The sequence below is a fragment of the Arvicanthis niloticus genome, chromosome 1 (genome assembly GCF_011762505.2).
Source record: "Arvicanthis niloticus isolate mArvNil1 chromosome 1, mArvNil1.pat.X, whole genome shotgun sequence".
NCBI classification, from domain to species: Eukaryota; Metazoa; Chordata; class Mammalia; order Rodentia; family Muridae; genus Arvicanthis; species Arvicanthis niloticus.
Genome location: NC_047658.1, coordinates 73,583,278 through 73,606,357, shown reverse-complemented (window position 1 = coordinate 73,606,357; position 23,080 = coordinate 73,583,278). Strand labels below are relative to the sequence as shown.

At 41.7% G+C, this 23,080-nt stretch overlaps 1 protein-coding gene and 1 pseudogene across 1 annotated transcript; both read left to right on the top strand.

Moving 5' to 3' along the window:
- Window positions 1-1,920: 1,920 nt before the first annotated feature.
- LOC117715745 (histone H2B type 1-L-like) lies at window positions 1,921-2,293 on the top strand (annotated as a pseudogene).
- Window positions 2,294-7,806: 5,513 nt separating this feature from the next.
- Window positions 7,807-22,227, top strand: LOC117719872 (tripartite motif-containing protein 30A-like). Its single transcript, XM_076939817.1, has 8 exons — window positions 7,807-8,022; window positions 9,855-10,330; window positions 13,653-13,748; window positions 14,348-14,578; window positions 17,552-17,574; window positions 19,003-19,103; window positions 19,376-19,402; window positions 19,651-22,227. The coding sequence occupies exons 2-8, from the start codon at window positions 9,911-9,913 to the stop codon at window positions 20,247-20,249; spliced, it is 1,497 nt and encodes a 498-aa protein (XP_076795932.1). The 5' UTR covers window positions 7,807-8,022; window positions 9,855-9,910; the 3' UTR covers window positions 20,250-22,227.
- Window positions 22,228-23,080: the final 853 nt, after the last annotated feature.

Here is a 23,080-nt window from a genome sequence, read left to right as displayed (position 1 = left end):
CTTCTACCTTTTAACATGACAGTGAGCTCTCAAAAGGAGCTTGCAGCCAGGCAAGAGTCACAGCAGTTAGGTAACACAGGACATGTCAACCTCCCATGGAAACTCACTTAGGTTAGTATGGCTCCTGAAAGGCAGAGGACTCTTAGAGCATCTGTCAATGTGAGAGGAGTAGAGGGAGCACATACAGGGAAGCAAGTGCAAACTACAATTCAGATTCTAGCATCACATGCTGGCAGAGCATGCGGCAGCCCATTCAAAACCGCCATCTTGCTTCAGTCATCAGGGAAATACAAATCAAAACAACCCTGAGATTCCACCTCACACCAATCAGAATGGCTAAGGCCCAGGTGACAGCAGATGTTGACAAGAATGTGGAGAAAGAGGAACACTCCTTCACTGCTGATGGGATTGCAAGTTGGTCAAACCACCTTGGAAATCAATCTGGCAGTTTCTCAGAAAACTGAAAATAGTTCTACCTGAGAAGCCAGCTATACCACTCCTGGGCATATACACAAAAGATGCTCCAACATGTAACAAGGACACATGTTCCACTGTGTTTTTAGCAGACTTATTTATAATAGCCAGAAGCTGGAAACAACCCAGATGTCCTTCAACAGAGGAATGGATACAGAAAATGTGGTACATTTACACAATGGAGTTCAACTCAGCTATTAAAAAAACAATGACTTCATGAAATTTGCAGGCAAATGGATGGAACTAGAAAATAACATCCTGATGAGGTAACCCAAAAGAAAAGAACACACATGGTATGTACTCACTGATAAGTGGATATTAGCCCAAAAGCCCAGAGTACCCATGATACAACCCATAAGCCTTATGGAGTTTAAGAAGAAAAGAAGACCAAAATGTAAATGCTTCAATTCTACATAGAAGGGGAAAGAAAATAATCACAGGGGTAGCAGGAGCAAGGGACCTTGGAGAGATAGAGTACAGGAAGGAGAAAGGGGGTGCAGGCGTCAGGTACTGGAAGAGAAAGAATTAGAAAGGGTCAAGAAATTGAATAGACCTACGTAGCAGTGAGGAATGGGGACCTGGTGGTAGCCACTGAAAAGTTCCCTATGCCAGGGAAACGAAATGCTCCCAGGACCCAACAGGGATAGCTTTAGCAGAAATACCCAACAAAGGGGAGACAGAACGCATTCCCTAGGTACAGTCCCTACTGAAGGATGGGGCCAACTATCCATCTGAAAATTTTTAACCCAGAAATGTTCCTGACCAACGAAAAGACAGGGACAAAAAATGGAACAGAGCATGAAGGAAAGGCCATTCAGACACCACCCCACATAGGGATCCATTCCATCTGCAAACACCAAATTCTCACACTATTGCTGATACCAAGAAGTGCTTGCTGACAAAAGCCTGGTATGGCTGTTCCCTGAGAGGTTATACCAGCACTTGGGAAATACAGATATTCACTGCCAACCATTGGACTGACCCCAGGGACCCCAATGGAAGAGCTAAGAGACGGACTGAAGGAGCTGAAGGGAATTGCAGCCCCATAGGAAGTTCAATGTCATCTAACTGGACCACCCAGATCTACCAGAGACTAAACCACCAACCAAAGAGTATACATGAAGTGATCCATGTCTCCAGATATGTAACAGAGGATGGTCTTATCTGACATCCATGGAAGGTGAGGTTCTTGGTCCTGTGGAGGCTTGATTCCCCATCACAGGGACATGCTAGAGCAGTGAGGCAGGAGTAGATGAGTGGGTGGAGGAGTGCCCTCATAGAGGCAAAGGGGATGGGAGAATGGTATGGGAGTTTGTGGAGAGGTAACCAGGAAGGGGGATATCATTTCAAGTGTAAATGAATAAAATAATTGATTTTTAAAAAAGGAAAAGAAAAAAATAATGGGTTTTTCTACTTACCAGACTTTTTCACTGTTTGATTTCAATCATGCCTGAACTGGCCAAATCTACCCCAGGTACTTAAAAGGGCTCCAAGAAGGCTGTCACCAAGGCACAAAAGAAAGACTGCAAGAAGCACAAGTGCAGCCGCAAGGAGAGCTCCTCCATCTAAGTGTACAAGTCGTAAAGCAGGTGCACCCAGACACTGACATTTCGTCCAAGGCCATGGGCATTATGAACTCGTTTGTCAATGACATCTTCCAGCTTATTGTATGCGAGGCTTCTCGCCTGGCACATTAACAAGTGGTCTACAATCATCGGAAATCCAGATGGCAGTGAGCCTCCTACTGCCAGGAGAACTGGCTAAGCACACAGTGTCTGAGGACAACAAGACTGTCACCAAGTACACCAGCACCAAGTAGAAGCTCCCCTGAATGAGGCTCTCGCTGGCTCTTTTGGACTTTAAAGGCTGTTGCAGTCACCCTCTCAAATCAGGAGGGAGCTTTATTTTACATTTTGTTTTGCATTGGTTTCTAGTCCCTATTCCTTTGACTATTGTGTCAATATTTTCTATGGTATCTTCTGCACCTGAGATTCTTTCTTCTATCTCTTGTATTCTGTTGGTGATGCTTGCATCTATGACTCCTGATCTCTTTCCTAGGTGTTCTATCTCCAGGGTAGTCTCCCTTTGTGATTTCTTTATTGTTTCTACTTCCATTTTTATGTCCTGGATGGTTTTGTTCAATTCCTTCACCTGTTTGGTTGTGTTCTCTTGTAATTCTTTAAGGGATTTTTGTGTTTCCTCTTTAAGGGCTTCTACCTGTTTACCTGTGTTCTCCTCAAATTCTTTGAGAGTGTTATTTATGTCCTCCTTAAAGTCCTCTATCATCATCATTAGAAGTGATTTTAAATCTGAATCTTGCTTTCCTAGTGATATGGGGAATTCAGGACTTTCTAGTGTGGGAGAACTAGGTTCTAATGATGCCAAGTACACTGGGTTGCTGATGCTTATGTTCTTGCATTTGCCTTTCGCCAACTGGATCTCCTTAGTGCTACCTGCCCTGTCTCTGACTGGAGCCTGTCTTTCTATTATCTTGATTTTATCAGAACTGTGTGAGGTGGGTGTTACTACTAGGATTAGAGCTGGGGCCCAAAATCTGCTCAGTGCTCAGGTGCAGACAGGAAAAAAACAGACCTCCAGGCCAGGAGTAACTTCCTTGGTCCTAGTGGGTCCCAGTTACTCCCTGTTTGAGGCGGGCATTGCTGTCTGCTTACCTAAGATACTGCCAGGGTTAGAGCTCCTGGGAGGCCTGTTTCCTCTGGGTTCTTAGAGATTGGGGGCAGAGCTGCCGTCCGGGATCTGCTCAGTGCTCAGGCCCAGACCAGAAGGCTCTAGTCCCTATTCCAAAGTTCTTTTAAGGGACTTGGAAAAGGTACACTTCAGACGTTTTAAGCCTTTGTAGTTTTGAGTTTCCCTGCGGGTACCTGGTTTCAGTTAGCTGTGCCCTACTTAGTTTCTTGGATTTCTTTTTAGACAAGGATAATGGAGGTGAGTCTCTGGGCCACCACTTCCTTGTTCTAGACTGTTGTGTCTGTGTGCCTTTAATTTGCATTAACCACTACAGTGCCAGGTTACCACAAGGATACTGCTTTTTTTTTTTTTTTTTTTTTTCTTCTCTCTGATCCCATGAAGCAATCTTTCTAATCCACAAACTCTGGAATTAGCTTTTTTCTGCCTGTCATGTCTCCACGAGGAGTTGTCTGAGTTCTTTTTGCTTTCTTGTTTACTCTGTTGCTGGTCAAGCTGGCCTGATTGTTTCTGTACCTTTAGAGCCCACCAATGTCTTACCCACAGCAGATGCTACTCTTTTAAATTACTTACTGAATTAATTTCTATGTAAATTCTGGGGCAGCCAGGGCCTTGTCGATTTGATTTATATGAAGACAACACTAAGGAACAGAAATGTTTTGGGGATTCTTTTTCCAAATTTGCTTTATTTATACTTTCTGTGGTACCTGTTCTTGGTTGTCAACCCAACAGCTGGGTATACCTGTGAAGGATTTTTTTTTTCTAAATTCTATAATTTGAAGTGAGAAGAACCACTTTTAATCCAGATCTTTTGAGTTGGGAAGATCAACCTTTTATCTGGTCTACATCTGCTGGCAGCTTCTGTTAAGGACATGGAAGAAAGAAGCTTTTTCTTTGCCTGCTTGCTTGAGATGGCAAATCTATTCCTTAACTGGCATTAGAGCCTACTTATTCATGATTCTGGCATACACTGAAGGCCAGCTGAGACTTCCAGCCTTGTAGACTGAACAATTTCTGGATTACTGGAACTTCCTTTTGTTAGACAGCCATTATTGGACTATCTGGAACCCAGCCCAGGGCTCTGCAAGATAGGCTATGGAGCAAAGAGTGAAGTTAATAGGAGCTAAACGGGTTAATCAACTGGCCAACCCATGGGCCAACACCATCCACTTTTGTCTCCCTACCTGAAGACAACAGCCTTGTTTTTCTTTTGTGGAGTGTAGCATACTGAATTTTTCCATTGAAGTCTTGATTTTGTTGGTGAAGATACTTTTTCAATTCTGGTTTATGGTAAGGGTTCCTGGAGCTGACTGCAGGAGCTTTGTGAATCCAAGAAAGAATTTCAGACATAGTCATAGATCAAATAAATCCTGTTTACTGCATGTGCATTTTCAAGTGTGTAGACACTGTTATTATCATTAATATAGTTACCAATTAGTTTTAAAAAAGAATTAGAACATCTAGAGTATAAACTCAGAGATGGTCCATGGAATCCCTCTCCTCCATTAGAACTGAATGTCTATGCTTATTATACACAGTTACCATTACAAACAGTGTGATGTTCAGTGTGGCCAGTGCTGTGCTCACCTGATCACTTTCATTCTTCTCTCTGAGGTCAGAGGATGGTGGCAGACCTGAAGGACAGTGTCTGATCTTTGGAGAGTTGGGGGTGGAATTCTGTCTGCAGAAAATTTTCATGCAGAACTATGTCATAGTCTGAGTATTTTATGGTTTTAATACCCAAGAAGGACTTAGGAAGAAACAGAGAAGGCCTTGAGTAAAATGTGTAAAAGACAAAGACATAGTGGCTATTGTTTCTCATTTCTAAACTCAGGAGTTTGAGGAAACAATATTCCCAGGAGTTGGAGACCATCCTGAACATGTAGTGAGTTCTAGCCTAGGCTTGAATATAGAGACAATCCCTTCCTCAAAAACAAATTGTAAAGGGTTTTACATAACTATTAACACTTCAGAAGGATGGGCACACCATAACAATATTTGTCAGCAATTGTGTCAACAGCAAGAACAACAGTAGAAGCTCATGACTTCATGAAAATGTGTAGTTTAGACTAGGGTGATAGCTAGTGATAGAGCACTAGCCCAGCATCCACATGGCCCAGGTTCGAATCTCTGAAAGTCAAAGACCAAATTAAACAACATCAGCAAAAGCCCATAATCCCAGCACTGGAGAGGCTGAGGGACCTAGATCAGGCTGGTGTACACTTTGAAAGTATGTCTCAAAGGAAGAAGAGGAGAATGAAGAAGAAAGAACATCAAATATGTAAAATAAATTAAAACTACAGTGTCATGTCTGCTGTCACTCATCGTGCCATATTTCAGTAGACCTGAGAATGTAGGGAAATAATGAGAAAGGCAACAGGAGTGGGGATGAGAGGTGATGGTGAGTGCACAGGCTTCTCTATCGTTCCCTCACTCAAGCAGCTTTCTTTCTTTAATTAATTCTTTCTTTCTTTCTCCTTTTGTTGCTCTTTTTCTTTTCTCTTTGGAAGGTTTCATGTGTTTCCCATGCTGTCCTGATGTCAGTCACCACAGCTGAAGATGACCTTTGAGCTCCTGATCCTCACGCAGCCAGCTGCAAAGCAGTGGGATCCTGAGATGATTTGAATAAGAATGGCCCCAGAGGCTAATATCTTTAAATACTTGGTTCCCAGTTAGCAGGACACTGTTCAGGAAAGATTAGGAATATGACATTATTAGAGAAGCTATGGCAGGGGTGCCGGCTTTCATCACTCAGTAGATTCTAAACACCACCTCCATTCTTTCTCTGCCTCAGGTTTGTGTCAACTTTGTGTCTCAAGTTGTGACTTCTCCCTTCCTGCTCCAGCACCATGTCTTCCTGCCTGCTGCCATGCTCCCCAGTGTGGTGGTCATGAATTCTAACCCACTGGAATTGTGAGCCCCAATCACACACTCTCCTTATAACTTGTCCCAGTCATGGTGTTGATCACAACAATAGAAGAGTAAGGAGACAGATGGCGTGTGTGTGTGTGCACACCTGGTTTTGTACAGTGCTGATGGTGCATCTCGGGGCTCTATAATGCTAGAGAACACTAGGCTCATAGAAACCCATTCATAGCCCTACAGATTTCCAACTTATACTTGGGGATAGTTGCGTAAGTATTACAGGCCTTTAATACAAATCCTAAATCAAATGGGACCTCATGTGACATTTTGGTGAGGGACTCCTGGAAATGAATTGATGGATTATATCATCACTGTAAAAGGACTAAGTCTGTTCAGCCATAGAGTACATAATCTGGAGGAGCCCACGGGGCAGCTGGCGAGCCCTCTGCAGCTCACTACTCTATCTGCTGGGAGTGTGGTGAGGTGTTTCTGCCTGGCTCTGCACATGACTCCTCCCCATCCTGTCCCTGCTGGATGGGAAATTTTGCTGTGTGGCAGCTTCCCTGAACTGCAACTTCCTTCCTGTTATCCTGCAAGAATTCAGTTCCATGAGGGGGTTTGTAGCCCCATTGGGGGAGCAACAGTGTCAACTGGCCAGACCCCCGAGAGTACCTGGGGACTGGACCACCAACCAAAGAGTACACATGGAGGGACCCATGGCTCAGACCACCTATGTGGCAAAGGATGCCCTTGTTGGACATACTGGGAGGAGTGGCCCTGGCGCCTAAGGGTGTTCTATGCCCTAGGGTAGGGGAATGCTAGGGCTAGAAGACCTGAGTGGGTAGCTGGGTGGGGAAGCACCCTCATCAATTCAGGCAGAGGGGGAAAGGGATAGGGGATTTCTGAAGCAGAGACCTGGATGTGTGAAAATATTTGAAATGTAAATTAAAAAATATCCTGTCAGAAGCCAGGACCCTTGCCTTTTACCCTCACCCCCTACTTCTCCCCACCTGCACAATGTCTCCTGCAGCTTCATCTCCCTAGTAACCACAAGGTTCTGTTTGATACTTACAAATAGATTTTTAGATGTAAAGCAGTGTACCGTATCTTTTGAAGTAAGCAGTTAGACCGCCATTGTTTCAAGGCACAGGCCGAGAAGATTCTGTACTTTCCCATCACCTGGATCCAACTTTCCCATTACCTGGATCCCTCTTACCCCTCCCTTTGAAAAATGTATTATAAATAAGCACTTGGTGTCCAAATATATGACTCTTGACAAGCATTTGCTTCCTTGAGTCCATTCTCTCTCTTGCCTGTTCTTCCAGGTTGCAATCCTCCTCGTCCCTCACGAATAACCTAGGGCCCGCAGGTCGGGTCAATATCCAATTAAATTCCCTTAAAAAGAAAAAAAAAAAAAAAAAAACAAAGTTCAGCTCCAACCTCAGAGGAACACTGCAGCTTTTTGTCCCTGGTCTTGTTTTTCCTTCCCTTTGGGCCACACCTGCTACTGAGGCAACACCCAGTCAGGAGCTCAGGTGCAGGAGAAGCCCACAGGGAAGTCTTTCTTTCCATCACTTGCAGATTTCCAGAGGTCGGGAACTTTTTGGTTGATTGTATCATGAGTCTGAACAAGTGACATAACAAGTTCCTGCAGCTCTGAAAAAAATGTCCCAAGCTCTTGGAAGGCAGAGCTGACCCAGCTGGACTGACTCCCTCTGGTGGTAAAACCCCAGTTAATGATGTGGCTCCACCCCATTGGTTGGTAGTTCTGTAGTTTCTATTTCCCAGTTCTAACCCTCAAAATCTTAACTTTCATTTCTCTTCTGGCACACCAGAGGACCAGCATAGTCAGCTGAATTCTCAGGACATAAACTCTGGACTGTGTTTGTTCCTCTCCACAGATTCTGCTGAAAGTGTGAGTCAATTTTCAACTGCAGAGTTTGAAGGAATTTAGAAGAAAACACAGTCTTTGCTCTGGTAAGTTCAAGTTGAAGTTGAGAAGGTGGTGGGGGTTGGAGAGGAACTGATGGCTTCCTGCTGAGTATTGGGGGGAGGGGGGGGAGAAGAGGAGCCAAAGAGAGGGTAGACTTGGGGAAGACAGTCTATGAAATATTGTGTTGGAGTTTTGGTAGGGATTGCATTGAATCTGTGTATTGCTTTTGGTAAGATGGCCATTTTTCACTATTTTATTCCTGCCTATCTACAAGTATAAGAGATCTTTCTATCTTCTGATATCTTCTTCAGTTTGGTTCCTTAGGGACTTGACATTCTTTACATACACATGTTTCCCTGGCTTGATTAGACTTACACCAAGATATTTTATATTATCTATGGCTATTGAAAAGGGTGTTATTTCCATAATTTCTTTCTCACAGGCTGAGCTTCTTAATTTCCTTATCATGTTGTCTCATTATTTTGACTATTCCATATGGAATATTACATATCCATTTTTACTGAGCCCATTGATTTTTTCATATGTAAAGAGACTTACTTGCATGCCTTTTTTTATTTTGTTTTGTCAATTTGCTTTTATTCTAAGTACTTGCCCTGCTTTGATGCATAGGGATGACAAACATTAAGTATGCTTACTTTATACATGATTTTACGGAAAAGACTTTCCATTGCTCTAAATTTGTTATGAGATTAGCAGTAAGCTTTTCATATATGACTTTACAGTAGCAAAATTTATCTATTTTATAGTCAAATTTGGAGACTTTATCCCTGAAAAAAATATTTTTTTTCAAATATTTCTCAAGCAAAGAATGATAAGAGTTTCTTTTGGGATTAGTGGTATGGTCAGTGAGATAAAGTATCTCTGTGGGGGTGGGTGTACTGGAACTCACTCTATAGACAAAGCAAGCCTTGGACTCATGAATCTGCTTGCCTTAAAGGTATTCACCACCACCTGGCCAACAGGAGTTTCTTGTCTTCAGTTTGTCAATGTAGTACGGCTTATCCATTGGTTTGTCATCATGGTGGCATACATACTGAGGGTCACGCATTAATGTTTTTGGCAAATTTCTAGACAAAGATAAAGTGTTAATATTTAAAGACAAAAGATTCCTCAGAGCCCCCAAGTAACTGGGGACATAATTCCACATACCCTTTCTTCTGGCTACCAGTTGTGTCCTAGTAGCCACCTCTTCTTTCTTTGGTGACCTCTATGGGTTAGAGCAGGCACCTGTGAAGAAGACTCCTCGGGATGATTTTCATACCTTTTCAGTGTACGGAAGACAAATGACGCTCTTAAGTGACCATCTATACATCTAGCACAGGGATTAACATAACCATGTGAAAAAAAAAAAACTCATGTGTGGTATTTTCTTTGATGACAATCAGAGAAATCATTGCATATGTGCATCAGGATCTGGGTGTGTTTACACTCCATGTCAGCATCAGCTCTTTCTGGTAACAAACTGGCAATAAGAGGGTTCAGTGTGAGTCTCACTGACAAGTGATATGATTAGAGGAGTGGCCAGAGGTATGAGAGGTTTGATGTGTTAGACTCTGAAGATGGTGCCTGGGAAAGACAGGAAAGGATAGAAGGGAGGCTACACAAGGCTGTTGACAGTAAATGCTTTCTACTCTTCAGTAAAAGAGGGATAACATTTCTGTACTTGAAGGTTGTCATTTGGGATGACAGTACTTGAAGTATGGCAAAGTACTACTTCCTTTGTCACCAAACTTCCTTCCATATTTCTTCCTTTGTTCTTTTAACTTGTCATTGTGGTCCTTCCTTGGCATCTGCACAGGGTTCACTCTGATCCTCCATATCTTACTTGCCTCTTATCCTGATCCATATTACACAGGCACCAGTGCAGAAGTGGGAGGAGTCAGGACAGACAGACACAGAATCAGAGCAACTATGGCCTCATCAGTCCTGGAGATGATAAAGGAGGAGGTGACCTGTCCTATCTGTCTGGAGCTCCTGAAGGAACCTGTGAGTGCTGACTGCAACCATAGCTTCTGCCGAGCCTGCATCACACCGAACTATGAGTCCAACAGAAACCCAGAAGGGGAGGGCAACTGTCCTGTGTGCCGAGTTCCTTACCCATTTGGGAATCTGAAGCCTAATCGGCATGTGGCCAACATAGTTGAGAGGCTCCAGGGGTTCAAGTCCATCCCAGAGGAGGAGCAGAAGGTGACTGTCTGTGCACACCATGGAGAGAAACTCCAGCTCTTCTGTAAGAAGGACATGATGGCCATCTGCTGGCTTTGTGAGCGATCTCAAGAGCACCGTGGTCACCAGACAGCTCTCATTGAAGAGGTCAACCATGAATACAAGGTAAGGAGCAGAGGCATACAGGAAACAAAGCAGAAAACAGTAAGAGATGGGAAACCTCCACTTTTTCTGACAGGGTACTTGCCTGAGTATTATAGACTTAGAACTTGATATATCATTCTATACTTTTTTATATTTTGACTCCTAAAAAGACATGGTGATTTATTCCACTTAAGCGTAAGAGAATCTGCCTGGGCTACAATTACTAAGATACCAAAAAGTAGTTTGGAACTGCTTCTTTAAATTGAGTTGATGTGCAAGAAACCTAAATCATCAGAAGAACATTTTCTGAGTTATTCTGTGTTTATATCCTTTCAATGTTAATGTCAGATTCATTCAAAGGGCCTAACATGCTGTCTGGTGACTTGCAACAATGGGGTTAATAAACACATGACACACAGCAGTGAAGAGGATGTACATGTGGCAGCTGAAACATCAGGGAGGAGAGGAAGCTGTCCATAATGAGAAACACAGCAGCAAGTTCATGCTTGATCTTTGTTTTCTGTTGTTTGTTTCTGAGACCAACAGTAAACTCACAGAGAGTGTGGCTGTATGCACAGGGCCTGAAAGGAGCTATACCAGATGAGATGCTGGAACTGGAAGAAGTGGACATATGACCCACCCCTAACCTGGAAGCAATCTGTAACTGATAGTTACTTGAAATGAAAAATTACTTGTCTCCAAGGGAGTCACACTGGGGAAATGAACCATTCTTAAGGAAAGTCCCATGCTCAGCAGTAGACTGACAGCCAGTACAACTGTATTAAGCCCTTTTAGGAGGTTCTTTCTCTAATAATGTTGTCAGGGCTTTTCTTTTCCTTTTTCAGTTTAGAACCTTAGGTACTTTGCTTTTATATCATGGCTAGAGTTTTTATGAGATTCCCATGTGCATAAAACATATGCTCTATGTCTATATGTACTTGTTGTGATTTTTTTTATTTAGCTCTTTTTATTTAGTTTGTTTTGTCATATTCCAATGTGTTTGCTTCCTATTTTTCTTATTATATTTTCTTTATTCTCTTATTTCTTACATGCCTCTTTGTTTTCTTTTTTAAACTATTCATTGGTTCATGTGAATTGTACATCACGTACTGCAACCCCACTCATCTCCACCTCCTTTCATACCTGCCCTTCACCTTTGCAATTGCCCCACTAACAGTGAAAAAAAAGTCATTGTGAAAGCTGTAGTGTGTCACACTGTGTCCTATGGTATACACTTTAGTCCACAATTGTTTGCTTGCAAATGTTCATTGCCTTGAGTCATTGGTCTGTTCTGAGGCCTCTGGCTTCTGCTACTTTATCAATACTAGAACCTCACTAGGACTCCGCTCAGATATCCTGTTATTGCCTTGTGTCCTGGTGATCCTGTAGTTTTGAATCTGTAGGACTGGTCCCTTCTTGTGCTCTAGCAGTTCATTGATGCGGTAGACATTGCACTGGGGCAATTCTAAGCCCTGGGTCTTAGACTGAGCAGTATCTGAGTTCTCACATACCTGTAGGCTCTCTTACACCTTTGAGGTCCACTCACTCACCAGCAATCCCAGTAACCAGGATCAGCTCTACCCTGCTGAAGGGCCTGCTTTCCCAAATTTCTCAGCTGGTAAAAGACATGACCAGTTCTCACCTTTTCATGTCCCTGGTGCCAATTCACCTAACTAACATAGAAGACAAGGAATAAGAGAAGGAGGGAGTCTATCCTTTGTCTGCACCACTGCCCAGCAGACAAGAGGGAGGGCTCACACCCTTAGGTCCAGATAACCTGCAGCTCCCACAACCAGGGCCAGCTTTACTGTGCTGCCCAGTCAAGGTGCAGGACCAGAACTCCTGAGTGCTGCAGCAGTTGAGGGGCAGGACCAGCTCTCCTGCCTTATATAGGTGTCAAGATTTGAGATTGGGGGTGGGCATCTCTCCATTGTCTATGCTGTCACATAGCAGACAAGTTGCAGAACCTTCTCTGCCACACTCACACCCTTAAGGCCTGCTCACTGGCGCCCCATCATCAGGGTCAGGTCTACTATGCTGCCCAAATGAGGTGCAGGGCTTGATCTTCCAAGTACTGCAGCTGATGAGGAATAGGGCCACCTCTCTTGTTCTGAATAACTCTGGGTCAGCTCTCCTGCCTCCCAAAGATAACAGGCGGTGTGAAATGGGTGTGGGAGTGGCAGGATATCTCTCTCTTGCCTGTGTCACCTCACAGCAGTCAATTGGTAGAGCCAGCTCTCCCAGTTAACACCCATGGGACAGCTCACCCAATCCCCTGCCACCAGGATCTCTGCCATACTGGTTAGGAAAGGTCTACTCTGCCAAGTGCTGCAGAGAGCAGGTGCCTCTTTGTTTTCTAACAGGAGACAGAAGTGTGTGGATCTGGATGCTAGGGGATGGGAGGGGAGGTGCTGAGGAACAAGGAGGAGTGATGAGAGGGGAAAACTTAGTCAGAATGTATTATATGGGACTAGAGAAATGACTCAGCACTTAAGAGCAAGAGCTGTTCTTGCAGAGGTCCTGAGTTCAATTCCCAGTAACCACATGATGTCTCACCACCATCTGTAATAAGATCTGATTCTTTCTTCTGTTATGCAGGCAAACATGCAAAGAGAGTACTCATATACTTGAATAAATAAATCTTTTTTTAAAAGATGCCTTGATAAATAAACGATTAAATTTTTAAAAGTTGCCTTTAAATATATATTGTGTGAAAAGTCTATTTTCAGTGAAAGAAAGATTCTTAACTATAAAAAATGCAATTAGAAAGAAAAAAAAGGAAAAGAAAAATGAATGTTCAAGTGGCCAATGTCATTGCATAGGTTTTAGTCCCAGAGCTCAGGCAGCTGATGCTCCTGGATCTCTGAGTTTTGGAATATACTTGTCCACACAGTAACTACAGGCTGGCCAGACCTACACAACATGACTCAGTTACTAAAAAAAAAAAAAAAAAAAAATGTGCAGGTGTCATATATGCCATTGTAGGGCCTGTGATGTATGCTTATACTTATTATCAGAAAGCTAACAAAAGTTTCCTGGTTCTCTGATGCTGGAAGAAAAGTGTAAAAGGTTTCTACTGAGTGGGATGACTAGCTTAGGGAGATTTCTTTCTTTGTCTGTACGGGGGAGGTGGGTATAAAATAAAAAAAAAAATTAAGAACAAGACTCTTAAGATTTAAGTACTTTATATATATAAATACTGACAAAGGTTTTTTTTTTTTTTTTTTTTAAAAAAGAACAGTCTTGAGCTTCCTGTCTTTCCAGAGAGTTTCTTGGCCTTTGAATAGGAACAGATGTCCTACTAATCACACAACTTGACTCTACTACAATTCCTTTCTCACAGGAGAAGCTACAAGCAGCTCTGCAGAAGCTGACGAAAAAGGAGAAAATATGTGATGAATGGCAGGATGACCTTCAACAGCAGAGAGCTGACTGGGAGGCAAGTGGGGACCCTTCCTAAGGGCATGAGCCTGATACCTGTGAGAGACCTGGGAAAGAAGCTCATGGGTTTTTAACTTCCTGGGAGTTGATGAGGCCAAGAGGCCTTGAATTCTCCTCCCTACTAGTTCCCCTGAAACTGGAGGTACAGAGTCAATGGATCACAACTGAGCTGGGCCTTGTGAAGAGCTGGCACCATGGAGGGTGTTTGGTCAGAATGGCTGCTGGGTCCTACTCTGTGGTGCCTTCTGAAACTCCAATTCTTGGAAATGTGCTTGGGAACAGGCCACAGTTCTATTCTCAGGGTTTAGCTTCTCTTATGGGTTCAGAGGTGGAATGAGGACTATTGCAGGCAGGAACAAATGTCTTAGACAGCTGTTTAAAAACTGAGCCACATCCAGTCATCCCAATTAGGCTCACGTGACCTCAGTAAAGGTGACCTAAGATCTTGGTTTTGAAAGGTACTGAACAGACATTAGAATGAAACACATGCTTCTCTAAGTATCCATTCCCTTTTCCAAGCTCAATTCCCCGTGAGATCTCTATCTCCTGGTCCTATTTGCACAGACTGAATTCCTCTCTCTTTTCTTACTTGTGAAGAACCAAATACAGAAGGATATAGAAAACGTTCAGATGGGGTTTAAAGGACTAACAGACCTCCTGGACTTCAAGGAGAATGAGGAGCTTCAGAAGCTGAAGAAAGAGAAGGAGGATGTTATGAAAAAGCTGGAAGAGTCTGAAAATGAGCTGGAGCAGCAGAGGGAGTTGGTGACAGACCTCATCTCAGATGTGGAACATCAGTTGAAGCTCTCAGCCATGGAAATGCTGCAGGTAAGACTGCAGGAGAATCCAGTGTCTGAGAGTCAGGGGACAGGAAGCCATTGCCCTCCCTCTCTGCTGCTGTGTTCTTCCTGGTGATGACAGGGAGCTCTTCCTGTAGTCTTTGCTGAATCAGTTTCAGAGTCTAGAGGAATTGCTGCATGTATGAATTATCAAGAGGGAATGGTATTTTATTATTTTATCAAGTATAATACCAAACCTGCAACTTGGAGAAAAGAGCTATGGGATCATGGGTAGTTATTGTTGGGGTCCAGGAGTTGAACCACAAACAACACAAACATAGATCTCAATCAGACAGTGATAGTTCTTGAACATTCACCCAAGAACTAATCAATGAGGGCCATAAACCACAATCTGGAGCTGATTGAGACCATGAGTTTGAATCCTAAAAGGCTTTTATGTCTGAAATCTACAAATATTTGTGACAAGTTATTCCACTAATCAGGATTTGGGTTTAGGGGACAATCTTAGGAGCATGTCTTTGTTGTACACTTATACCTCTCTCATTGGTTGGGGTATTCAATTGTGCAGGGGACTTGCCTTCCCTAACATTCAGGTCTTAACTTGTCACCCAGTATGTCAGTTACTCATGTACAGCTCTCTCTCTTCCAAGTAAGATGTCAATTACCAGAAATTATTGGGAACCTAAAACTTTACTCAACCCTCATTTAAAATGGAAGTCTTATTCCAAATGGCTTTTTATATTGGTGCAGGTATCCCTCTTAGGTTGGGGTCTATCCCAGGAGCAGCTTATAAAGGCATACCATAAAACTTATACATACACAGGTACAGGAAGTTCTGCTAACCACAGATTCTGGTCCAAGCTTATTGTGGCTAACTACACAAAGCAGATCTAACTGACTTCTATTGTGATTGTTTTCCAAGAAAAAAACCAAAGCACATAACATAAAATGCACTCAACTTGGAAATGAAAAGTTTCTGTGTAATACCACATGGAAAGTTTCCTTGTCATATTAGTAACAGCATAAAATGGCTGCCTAGATAGGAAGCATTTACCCAGGCCTTAACAGTTAATACACTTTTGTATTTCTAAGCATGTGTGAAGCACATTTTCAACTGTCAAATTAGCCACTTCATCAGAATTTGAAAGTAGTAGATATTATTTCTCCTTCTGAAGATTTGAAACTTTTACCCCCACTGCCTCTGATTCCAGTGGGACTGGAACTTGTGATGAGGATACGATCACTCAGAAAGGTTTCCATACCTATGTTTGTCAGACAGAGTGGTTGATTTGAAAAGTGGCTTCATTATCTATAGACGCATAAACTTTTAGTGTATTTGATCTGTATAACATTTTTAAATAATTTATACCAAAGTCATATTCTCATTGTGAATATCACTGTGGTAATTTGGTTTTTTTTAATTGGAATTGTCAGTCTTGTAGACACTGGAGGTTCTAGAAATTTTTCATAACTTCTTTGATTTTTGTTTCCATTGTGTTAATTTAATTACAACTTAAAATATTCATATTAGATAGAATTATGCACTTATGTCTAAAGTGAGCTAGTTCATATACATACTAATGTCAACCAATACACTTCACAATCTTGAAACTTCATCTCTTGGCTAATGAATCTGCCCATTTTTCTATACCTCTAGGCCCTGAAGACAACCATTCTGATTCTTATTTTTGTGAGATTAAATATGTGTACATGATACATATTTGAATAGTATCATTTAGTGTTTTTTTATTCCCAACTGGTTTAGTATAATATAAATTCTCTTGAGTTCAGACAAGTTATGACAAAAGACAATATTTTTTACTTTTAATATCTAATATTTTAATATATGCTGATCATGTCATTTTTATTAGATATTTTATTTATATTTCAGATGTTATCCCCTTACCCCATTTCCCCCCGCCCAGGAACCCTCTATCCCATCACCCCTCCGCCTGCTTCTATGAGAATGTGCCCCGACCCATCCCTCGACTCCCACCTTCCTGCCCTTGAATTCCCCCACTTCAGCGTTCAGCCTTCATGGGACCAAGGATCTCCTCTCCTGCCTATGCCTGACAAGGCCATCCTCCCCTACATATACAGCTGGAGCCATGGGTCCCACCCTATCTGCTACCATGCTGGTGGTTTAGACATTGGGAGCTCTGGTTGGTTGGTATTGTTGCTCTCCTCATGGGGCCACAAGCACTTTCAGCTCCTTCAGTTTTCTCTCTAACTCTTCCATTGGGAACCCCATGATCAGTTCAATGATTAGCTGTGAGCATCCTGCCTCTGAATATGTCAGACTCTGGCAGACCTCTAAGGAGACAGCTATATCAGGCTCCTGTAAGCATGCTGTTTTCCTTCTCTCAGTGTGAGATCCTGGAGAAATTCCTGTTTCTTTGGAATCATACTTTCAACAGTTTGATAGTCAAATTGAGAGACACACATATCACTTTTGATCAACTTCTTTCCTGGTAGGCCAATTACAGAGTCTGAAGAAAAGCAGAGGATCAGGGAAAGGGAGGTGGTGTTAGCAGAGATCTAGTTAGTTGGTTTTAAGAATTAAACATTCTAAGCCTCTGGTCCTTTTGGATTCCTCAATATTAATATATCAAATCATGTTTAAATGGTTAAATTAATTTGGAATTCAGCTTCTCATACATGTGAGTTTCCAGTAAAGTAATGAATACCTAACATATAGCATTTGAAAAATCATGTGTATATTTGTTAAATAATATGCACATAAAAACCTATGTAAGCATTCAAACTATTGTTTCTTTATCTTTGGTCTCCAATGCTTGGTAGTATAAGACAGGAAGAGTCTATAAATTTACATATAAGTCAAATAAAGAGCCTTGCACTGTGTTTATATCATGTCTTGGGGAACTGTGGGTAACTGATTTGATTCTCTTTTGACTTTTGTCTCTTCAGCCATTAAGAGTGTAGCCAGGATTTCAAGAACATGAAGAATATGTCATTAACTGTGTTTTCCCTTTCCCCCTAGGGTGTAAATGATGTCCTAACAAGGTATGTCTGGGCTGATAGGGAAGGATAGCCCTATTGTGTGGTGAGAATTATTTGATATTCAACTAGAATATCTCTGGGGTTTTGCACAATTAACACATAATGCTATTCTGAAGTTCTAGTAAGAGAAAAGAGAGGGAGGAGAAAGGCAGGGTCTGAGCATTTTGTAGCTATTGAGAACAGATTAGGGTCTCTTTTCAAGGACTAGGTTATGGAGATCTATTGAGGTAGGTCCATAGTGAGAAGAAACAATTGGACCTACAGGTGCTATTGGACTCCTAGTGGATACATCATCTGTTCATGCTGTGGGCTTGTATCTAGCTCTGGATCTGCAAGTAATGAGTGCAGATACGTAGTATATGACCACTGTGTCTGCAATGTTCACAACGTTGTGCAGTGCTACTAATTCCAGATTACTAATTTCTAATTCCTAATAATTAGTAATTTCTCCTGGCTATAGAGGAGATCCAGATTTCCTTTTTGGTTGCACTTAGATTTTTAAAAGAGAGACTTGATGCTTTGGAAAGAAGATTTCAACAGTGGTGACAGCATACATCACAAGACTGCAGAAAGCCTTGCCCTTGTATGTAAAGTGTCACATCACAGCTGTCAGCATCAGACTCCATCCTGCCATATGGAGCTTATGTCAGCCTAAGTGTGGATGTCCTGTCCCCTTATCCAAATGTTGTCATCTTAATGAGAGAACTTGAAAAGTAGATTCTGGCTGACAGTATCCTCATTGAGAAGAGTGTTTGAAGTCTTGACTTTCTTCAGATGGCTTTATCACACTCTATGACTATTATATCTGATTCTTGAAAAAATGAAATAACTTCCTTCCTTTCCTCCCTCCTTCCTTCCTTCACTCCTTTCTTCCACTTTCTTTCTTTCTTTCTTTCTTTCTTTCTTTCTTTCTTTCTTTCTTTCTTTCTTTCTTTCGTGTTTCTATTTATTCACTATGTTTTTTGTTTTTTCAAACAGGGTTTCTCTTGGTAGCTCTGGCTTTCCTGGAACTCACTGTGTAGCACAGATTGCTTATTACATCAGAGATCCCCCTGCCTCTGCCTTCTAAGGACATGTAACACCATTCTCAGCCCACACATTATTTTTCTGTTATTTCAGTTTGATTTTTTAAAAATTCACTAATTCACATTCGAAAGAGTTCTAGGAAAGGAGGAAGGAAAATAGAAGAAGCACATTGTGTGAGTGTGAAGTTAAGGCACTATGCTTCTGAGAATGAGAGTTTTCCAGCATCACACAGCAAGTAAGTGGTCCGGATCAAAACTATGCCCCATATCTCTTCAGTTAATTGTCTACATTCCCTCTTTCTTCTCAGAATTCTCAGGAGAGTTCAAGGACATCTATGGTTAGAATGACAGGAAGTCAGTGCTGGTCAAAAGGTAAGTGTTTGAGATGTGGAATTTTTATCCCTAGGATTCAGAACTTGAAACTAAAACAGCCCCAAACTTTCCCTCCAAAAATGAGAAGAAGGTTTCAAGCTCCAGATCTGAAAGGCATGCTGCAAGTGTATCAAGGTGAGGGCAGCTACATTCTGTGATTTTTTTTGTATGATTCTAGGTGTGTCTGGACTGTATATAGAAGAGAGTTGGGATGCTGAATATGGGTAGAAGGACAGAGAAGAGCAGATAGTGTTTCCCTGTGATGTCATTGTATATAATGGGAATTAATCATTCATCAGGTCCTATGTCTACAATTCCCAAAAATTCTCTTCATCTGGAGAAGACATGGACTTTGATGGTTTGATTCACTCACTTGTACTTACTGCTGTAAACTTTCATCATTTCAGGGCTCATGGATGTCCAGCAATACTGGGGTAAGCAGAAAGCACAGCATCATGAAGCCCTCTCCTCTCAATGTCTTCCAGAGTTTATTTCTCTGTTAAGTCTCATGTTTCATGTTACTTCTCCCACTCTGCACAGAATCTGCCCCTCCTTGACTTTAAACAAGCCTTCTTCATGTTTCTTTTCTCTTTCTCCTTATGCTTCTGTTGCTTAAGTTACAAATAAGGCTGTACCTTCTATTTCATCTGATTCAAAACATGTATGTCTCATTTTTCTGCAGTTCATATGACTTTACATGCAAAGAACCATGAAGTCATTGCCATTAACCAAAAAAAGAGACAAATACATTATATAAGTTATAAGAGGAAGAATCTTCAAGTTTCTGAGACCTATCATTTGGGTGTCCTGGGATATCCAGCTATTTCCTCAGGGAAGCATTACTGGGAAGTAGATGTGTCTAAAAGTGATGCCTGGCTCCTCGGATTAAATGATGGGAAGTGTGCTCAACCCCAACTGCACTCAATGGGTGAAATGGCCTACAAAATGCAACATATTTCTAATGTTAAACTAAGTGAAATGTATCAGCCTAAATGTGGCTACTGGATTATAGGGATGAAGAAAAGGTCGGTATACAATGCCTTTGATGAGTGTTCTATCACTCACAATTCCAGTGTCTTGGCTCTCTCTCTGCGTGTTCCTCCTACTCGTGTTGGAGTTTTCCTAGACCGGAAAGCTTGCACTCTTTCATTTTATGATGTTTCTGACTTTGGAACTCTCATCTATAGGTTCTATGACCCTGCCTTCCCTCTAAAAGTCTATCCATATTTTAATCCTATGGAATGTTCAGAGCCAATGACAGTATGCGGGCCACCCTCTTAAACCCTCACCCATATCTGTGCAGTGCCTCCATGTCTGGTGCATCTCATGTGCCAGAGTTCTCCTGCATCATTTTAACTTTTTTTTGTCTTGGGTCCTTTATTTTAATGACTTTAACTTCTAACTACAAACTGGTGTGAATTCATTTCCTTCATAGAGTTGCCTGTCTGCTGACAAGATGATTACTGTCATTTGTCATTTCCCATATTCCCAAGGAAATTGGCTGTTTTCTCACTAATTGAAAAAGAGCCTCTCCTAACACCATCTCTGTAAGAACACAGTCAAAAGAATGACTCATGGCGAACAAAGTCTTAGGGACCTGTAACAGAGGCCCCAGAAAAAAGTCAGAGAGCATTTTTCTTTCAAGTACATTCTGTTTCCTGGATTGCTTTGGATGTGGCTTTGTGTTTCCTACAAATAGAACATATACATTCAAATGTAAGATATGTTTATCTTGTTAGACATCAGAACATAGGTATGGAACCCATTTCTGTGAAAGGACATACTGAGAGCTGGCCTCAATGTGCAATGATTATAAATATGGGCTTGTGCCTTCATTTCGTGCTTTGTGAGAGATAATCTAAAGCACAGTTCCAGACAACTGTGCTCCTATGGTCTGACCCAAGACAGTTGTAGAAAAGGTCTGCTCTATGGATATTTAGTGTGTTCTCTCTGGTATTTATTTACATGTTTTTCTGATTTTGTTTTCTGAACTCAAACAACCTTCCTGCTTTCTTTTGTACATTCATATATAAAAGCACAGTGGAACTGAACTGATGTTGTCTGCAACATTAGGCTGTTGTTCCCCATTCTTTAAGGTCTCCTAACACCAGGTCTTACAGACAGGACTACCTAGGCCCACAATGGGAAACAGACCTTCCACTTTGTAGTACCAGAGATAGAAGCCAGACCTTCATTTATGCTTATGAGTTGCTCTACCACTGAGTTACTTGCCTCAGCTCTGTCAGGTCACCACAACCCCATTCTTTCTGTCACTGACAAAAGATGAAAGAAAGTTCTTTTTCCAGCTTGTCTAGAAGTTTAGAAAATTATATATAGGAATCTCTTTGTAAGGAATGAGCCACAGCAGGTCAGTTTAACCATGATGCTTGTGTTTAATAAAAGAGCTAAGAAAAAAAAAAACTCTCAAAATGATACCTACTAACACCATGTGTTTAGAGTATCCAGGTTCTAATCCTGACTCTCCACATAGCAGTGCTACCCTGAGTAAGATCCTCTCAAGCCTGTGTTTGCTTGGTTTTTTTCTTTTGTTTCATTTTTCAGATTTGGTATAAATAGTGCATCTATATTGCAGGTCATTGTAGGAAAATAAATTTGAAATCTTTAGAAGGCTCTGAGGGTAGAAGCCCTTTCCTCTATGAGTGATGAACTAAGTTCATTTACTCAGACCCTCTTGGCTGAAGGAGGCAGCCAGTTCCAACAAATGATCCTCTCACTCCACAAATATGCTACTGAACACCTAGGCTGAAACACATCCACAAATTAAAAGGGATTATATAATTTTTGATAAGAGAAGAAGTTCAAAACTTATAATGCATCCTCTGCACATATGTACTATACTGACGTTCTATGTAACACTGTCTGACTGGGGAAAGTAAGACACAGCTCTTCTCGTGTCTTGATGTTAGGTCCTGGGAACTGCCACCAAGACTACTCCAATATGTTGTGGATATCTATAATTTTTTTTTTTTTTTTGTTTTCACCCATACTTTTCAGAGGATATTTGTTTAGAATATTCATTATAAAGTAAGTTAAATTCTGTTATTTTACATTTTATAATGAATGATAACCATGACAATGATACCCATAAGTATACCTTCTGTTATGTTGTCAAATATAAACAGTAGAATGTTTCTAAGGATTCATATTGCTTCTAGCATGTAAAAGGTATCCAATATGGTGTCTGTTAAGTTTTTCCCCCCTTTGATGTGACCATAATAAAGTATCATTGGAATGACAAGCCGATGTTGCCATGATGGTTTTGATACACCCCCGCACTCAGGAGACAGAGACAGGAATATTCCCGTGCATATGAGGCCAGGCTCAGTCACACAGGATGACCTTGCTTTGGTTTGGTTTGGCTTGCTTTGGTTTTATGTTGAGGTTTACAATACACAGCAATAGACCAAAACTCAACACATTTAAAGGAGAAGGTTCTAGGTTTTAGATAAGCAAAGAGACTAGCGATAACACTGTAAAGAATTATTGGAGAATCAGAGTTTATTTAAATATTCATACTGACATAAACAGAGACAAAAGGAACACAGCATGGCTTGTGTTTCCCAAGGAAGTTGATGTCCCAGCATCACAAAAGACTGGATGAGGGATCTCTGCAGAGCATGCAGGCAGGCAAGATTCCTCTTCTACCTTTCAACATGGGGGTGGAGGGGTGTGACATCTCAGCAGGAGACTGGAGCCAGGCATTCTGATGACAGGGCAAAAGTCACAGCAGTCATGTGACAGAGGACATGGCAACCTCCCATGAAAACTCATTTAAGTCAGTATGGTTCCTGGAAGTCAGAAGACCCCTTTAGAGCAGCTGTGTATGTAAGAGGAGTAGAGGGAGCACATACAGGGAAGCAAGTACAATCTACAATCCAGATTCTAGTATCATATGTTGGCAGAGTGTGCAGCAGCCCATTCAAAATCATCACCTTGCTTCAGCCATCAGGGAAATGCAAATCAAAACAACCCTGAGATTTCACCTCACACCAATCAGAATGGCTAAATCAAAGGCCCAGGTAACAGCAGATGGTGACAAGGATGTGGAAAAAGAGGAACACTCCACTGCTGGTGGAATTGCAAGCTGGTCA

Coding starts and splice junctions, on each gene's coding strand:
- LOC117719872 (XM_076939817.1), top strand. CDS start 9,911: ATGGCCTCATCAGTCCTGGAGATGATAAAGGAGGAGGTGACCTGTCCT. Junction 17,575..19,002: donor GTAAATGATGTCCTAACAAG/GTATGTCTGGGC, acceptor TTTTATCCCTAG/GATTCAGAACTTGAAACTAA. Junction 19,403..19,650: donor GGATGTCCAGCAATACTGGG/GTAAGCAGAAAG, acceptor ATTTTTCTGCAG/TTCATATGACTTTACATGCA.